At 58.4% G+C, this 4725-nt stretch overlaps 1 protein-coding gene across 1 annotated transcript; it reads right to left on the reverse strand.

Annotated features, from left to right (window-relative positions):
• Positions 1 to 2795: 2795 nt before the first annotated feature.
• On the reverse strand, positions 2796 to 3984 carry LOC136499545 (uncharacterized). The gene is made up of 2 exons (XM_066495161.1): positions 3608 to 3984; positions 2796 to 3525 (listed from the first exon to the last, which is right to left on the reverse strand). Exons 1-2 carry the CDS (start codon positions 3982 to 3984, stop codon positions 2796 to 2798), a joined length of 1107 nt encoding a protein of 368 aa, XP_066351258.1.
• Positions 3985 to 4725: the final 741 nt, after the last annotated feature.

Consider the following 4725-nt stretch of genomic DNA (forward strand, 5'->3'; position numbering starts at 1 on the left):
CCATCTACTGGTAGCAATCGATAAGTTCTCCAAATGGATCGAGGCTCGTCCGATCAATCAAATCAAATCCGAGCAAGCAGTGTTGTTCTTCACTAACATTATCCACAGGTTTGGGGTCCCTAACATCATCATCACCGACAACAGGACACAGTTCACCAGCAAAAAATTCTTGATGTTCTGCGACGACCACCACATCCATGTGGCCTGGTCGGCCATAGGACACCCAAGGACCAACGACCAAGTAGAACATGCCAATGGCATGATCCTACAAGGCCTCAAGCCAAGAATTTACAACCGGTTGAAGAAGTTTGGCAAGAAATGGCTCACCAAACTCCCATCGGTCATCTGGAGCCTAAGGAACACTCCAAGCCGAGACACGGGGTTCACTGCCTTTCTTCTTGGTCTATGGAGCCAAGGCCATCCTCCCCACTAACTTAGAATATGGTTCCTCGAGGCTACAGGCCTATAACGAACAAAGCAACCGCACCACCCGGGAAGATGCCCTCGACCAACTGGAGGAAGCCCGAGACGTCACGCTGCTGCACTTGGCTAAATACCAGCAAACCCTATGGTGCTATCAGGCCCAGCGCATCCAAAGCCGAGACTTGAAGGTAGGTGACCTGGTGTTGAGGCTGGCGCAGAGCAACAAGGGTCGCCATAAGCTGACCCCGCCATGGGAAGGACCGTACATCATTGCCCAAGTGCTAAAGCCCGGGACCTACAAGCTAGCCAACGAGAAGGGCGAAATCTTCACCAACGCTTGGAATATAGAACAGCTACGTCGCTTTTACCCTTAAAATTCCAATCATTATATATATTGTTTCTCGGAATACAATTGAAAAGCGTTCTTTAGTTGTTACTATTTTTTCGAGAACCCCTCCCCCCCCGAGCCCATCGTGGGTCTCGGCAATATGATGACACTGTAAGGGAGACTCGGCTCTGCCTCCGCAGAACCGAATCTCCCTCGGGGGCTAGATGGGGGATTCCCCCCTAAGTCCCACGCACCATTTTTTAGTTATTTTTTGAAAAAATTCCTACGCCAAACCCACTTGCACGCTCTAACGAATCGGTTGCGAAAAACCCAAGGACCGAAAGCCCGTCTCAGGGCCTAGAAGGCCGATAGAGTCACAAGACGGCCTAAGCCTCTAGGCTATGGTGCTCCCTCATCACCTTTCGCCCAGGGGACGGCTTAGGCTCCAAGGAAGTTTTTTGCGAAGAAATCTGATTAGAGACAACAAGAGGGCAGAGGCTCAGAAATACAAGACAAACGATTAAAGAAACACGAGTACTTCAAAAAGAAAGGCCTCCACGGCCACAAACATTACGATACATAGTTAATTCCTATTCTATTTACATGGCCTCTTAGGCCTAGGTCACGGCTCAGGGCCTCCAGCATCGGTAGACGGTGGAGGAGCGACCACCTCCTCTTCGAACAGCTTGGCCAATGCCGTACCGGGGCCCTCCGCCACCTCCATCAGCTTCGCAATCGCCTCGTCAGCCTCCTTGTCATCATCGGGCAGGACGTAGCCATCGCTGATGGCTTGGAGGTCAACGCCTATATAGTGCGAGGGCAATGACGGCCAGTGCGCGCTTGACGCCCGTATGCAGCACTCCTTGGAGCCGCTCGCGCACTTGACCGCTCAATGCAATCAGACGGCTCCCATGGGAGCTGCCTGATTGAACCCCCTCGACCTCCAAGGCCTCGCAGGCGGTGCAGGGCGGCACTCTTCAGCACCTCATGCTCCCTGATCTCAGTCTCGAGCACTGCCTGCACCTGCGACGAAAGCCTCGACTGCCTGGGTAACCTCCACCTCTGACTCTGCGCCATAGGAAACAAAACGGGGTTGAGGGCAAAGGAAAACAAGCTAAATAGGGACGGAAGCCTATGGAACTCACCCTTGGCATTTAGCTCCCAGCGTCGGGCCTTGACTCGAGAGGCCTTGGCTTTCTCCTTCAGGTGCTGGGCCTCGACCCAAGAAGCCTCAGCCACCCTAGAAGCTTCACTCCCTAGCTCTGCGTCACACCAGGAAGTTAGGGAGCGAACATAAGAAAAAGCGAATAAAACGAGGGGACTAGGACTCACCCTCGGCCTTTCCCCTTCAAACCATAGCCTCGGTTCACGAGGCCTTAGCTGCTACAAGGGCCTCATCCAAAGCACCTTTCATCAGCTGGTGCGCACTCTATTCCGCTCCTAGCTGCTCAGCAAGAGCCTTGCCCAAGGCCGTGGCTTCTTCGGCTCGAGACCTAAAGGCATCCTAATCACTGGCCATACGGGTGAGCTCCTCCAACTCCTTGACTCGTGCCACCAGAGGGGCAAGCTGCTCCTAAGCCATGGCCGCCTCGACCTTTGCATTCGGCACAACGAAGGTGGAGGTCCTCCACCTCTGCGCTCTGTGCCTGATAGGAGCTCGTTGGCGCTTGCAAAAAGGCCCTTCTACCGCTGAAGCTGGTCCCAGACGTCCCTCTCCCGCTAGAGAAAGACTGACTTCCCAAGGGACTGGGTCTCGAGCTCCTGGGGGAAATAGAACAGGGGTCAATCCCTACAAAGAAAACTCAGAAAAAGACCACCGCATGAGAAAAGAAAGCATGAACCTGGGTGACTCTGGGTAGATCGTTGGCCACCACGGACAGCTGCCATCCGTAGTGACCGCTCCACAAGCTGGCAATACTGCTCGAACATGTCCCAGCGACTGCCCTCGGCCATGTCCTCGAGAGCAAATAGAGGCTCTGCCTCAGGGTCGTCCTGCTTGCCATAGGACACGCGGGTGATCCCACCCGCGGGGCTCGGGTCGTACTCACATGAGGGCCGAGCTTCCCTCGCCCGGGGTTGGAACCGGCTGTTCCACGACACCGGCCACCTCGGCGTCGGCCATCTCCTGCGCCCAGGAAGTATCGTTGGAGGAGATTGGAAGGACCTCCACCTCCCGGGCGCTTTCCCACAACAATGGCGGGCCTTGAACCAAGGGTGCCACCGAGGCCTCCGCCGCCTTCATCTCCACTTCTTGGGCTGACAGCCTCACCGCGATCACGTCAGCCTCAGTGGTCCTGGGGGCTTCGGCCTCCACCATCGTGGCCTCGGTGGTCCCGGGGGCTCCAGCCTTCGCCATCGTGGCCTCGGTGGTCTCGAGGGCTCCGGCCTCCGCCATCGTGGCCTCGGTGGTCGCGAGGGCTCTAGTGCCCGCCACAGCGGCCTTGATGGTCCTGGGTGCTGTGGCCTCCGTCGTCCTGGCCTGTGAAACCCTAGGGACCTCGATCCCAGTGGTCTCGGCATCCAAGGGAACCTTGGCCGCATCCAACCCACGGGCCTCACCATCATAGGGCGGAGGTGCTCCCTCCCCCGCCTGTGTCAGGGCCACCTCGGCAGCCCCTCCTTGGGTGGCTAGCTCCTTCGGGTCGGCCCTCGCCAACACCGCGCCACATTGCAGGGCGGCTTGCGCCTCCGCCACCCAGTGGGTGGTGGAGCCAGGCTTAACCTTGAGCGCTTTTAGGGGCGCCAAGGTAGGCACCTCCGTAGGCCGCTTTCGGCTAAGGACAAAATGTTTACAAGGTCAGCATAAGACAAAAGAACGAATGGAAAGTACTGCGGCTCCACCAAAAATACACCTACCTCGAGCAGGGTTGCAACCACTTCGGCACGGCGACCCTTGTCTGCGCAGGCGGTGGCGGCGGCACAGGCACGACCTCCGTGTTCATCGACACCGGTTGGTCCTCGACGGACCCCGATGCCCCCTCGGTCCTCTGCAGGGGCAGTTGCGTCGCCCTCGCTGCCACCTGCTCCACCGCTGCCGCCGAGCCCACTGAGCGGACGACATGCTTGCCCAACGCCCGCTCCTCAGGCGTGTCGGCCTTGGCCCCGAGGTGGGCAACCGCCGACCCCAGGGCGGCTCCTCCTCCTCCTCCTCCTAGGAGCGTCGGGCTACTGGCCGACGCCCCAGGCACCATCTCCCCTACGTCAGGGAGATGGTCCAGGGGACCCCGCCCCATCTCGCCCTTGTCATCCCCGTCTAAGGCATCCGTCGATAGCAACGGCGACGGGGACTCCGCCAACGGGAGGCCAACCTTCCTTTGTTGTCGGCGGCACTTATCTAGTTCCTCGCGCACAAGGATCTTCTTCGTGCGCTTCGCCACCTTAGCATCCTTTTGCTTTTTCTATGCCTCGGCGTGCGCCCGGTTGATCGCCCACCGCCTCGTGTCCTTGGGAACGGGTGGCAGAGAGGCACGCACGTCCCTCATCCCCTGTAGGAACGGCAAACGTGCATAAGGGAACATGAAATAAGGAGAAACGGAGAAGGCTCGGGGGCTACAGCGGTGCGTGACTTACCAGCGAGAGGAACCCCTACGATGGGCGCATCGCGATGGGGGTTAGGTTGTACGCCCCTCAGCTTTGCCTCCACCGTCTCCCCCACCCGATGAAGAATTTCCTCATCGGAAAGGGCGGAGGAGGACATCCGGATGCCCTCGTTTGGCTCACCTGGCCTCATCTCGAATAGGCGCCGCCACCGAGCCATCAGTGGCAGCACCCTCCGGTGGTGGAAGGCAGCCACGACCATGGCCGCAGTAAGGCCACGGCCCCGTAGCCTCTCTAGCCCCTCCAGAAGCGGCTGTAGCTTGGGCTGATCCTCCCTCGGGACACCATACTTCTACCTCTCTGGGTAGCTCCCCACAATCCACCCAGTGTAGGGGGTAGTCCGCCGTCATTGTTGCAGAGATAGAACCAGCTCGTAT

The sequence above is a fragment of the Miscanthus floridulus genome, chromosome 13 (assembly GCF_019320115.1).
Source record: "Miscanthus floridulus cultivar M001 chromosome 13, ASM1932011v1, whole genome shotgun sequence".
NCBI lineage: Eukaryota > Viridiplantae > Streptophyta > Magnoliopsida > Poales > Poaceae > Miscanthus > Miscanthus floridulus.

What these genes read in the sequence shown, in the direction of transcription:
- LOC136499545 (XM_066495161.1), bottom strand. Translation starts at nt 3,984, where the DNA reads ATGGGGCGGGGTCCCCTGGACCATCTCCCTGACGTAGGGGAGATGGTG. An exon ending in TGGTTGCAACCCTGCTCGAG is followed by an intron (nt 3,526 to 3,607) that starts GTAGGTGTATTT and finishes TTTTGTCCTTAG; the next exon opens with CCGAAAGCGGCCTACGGAGG.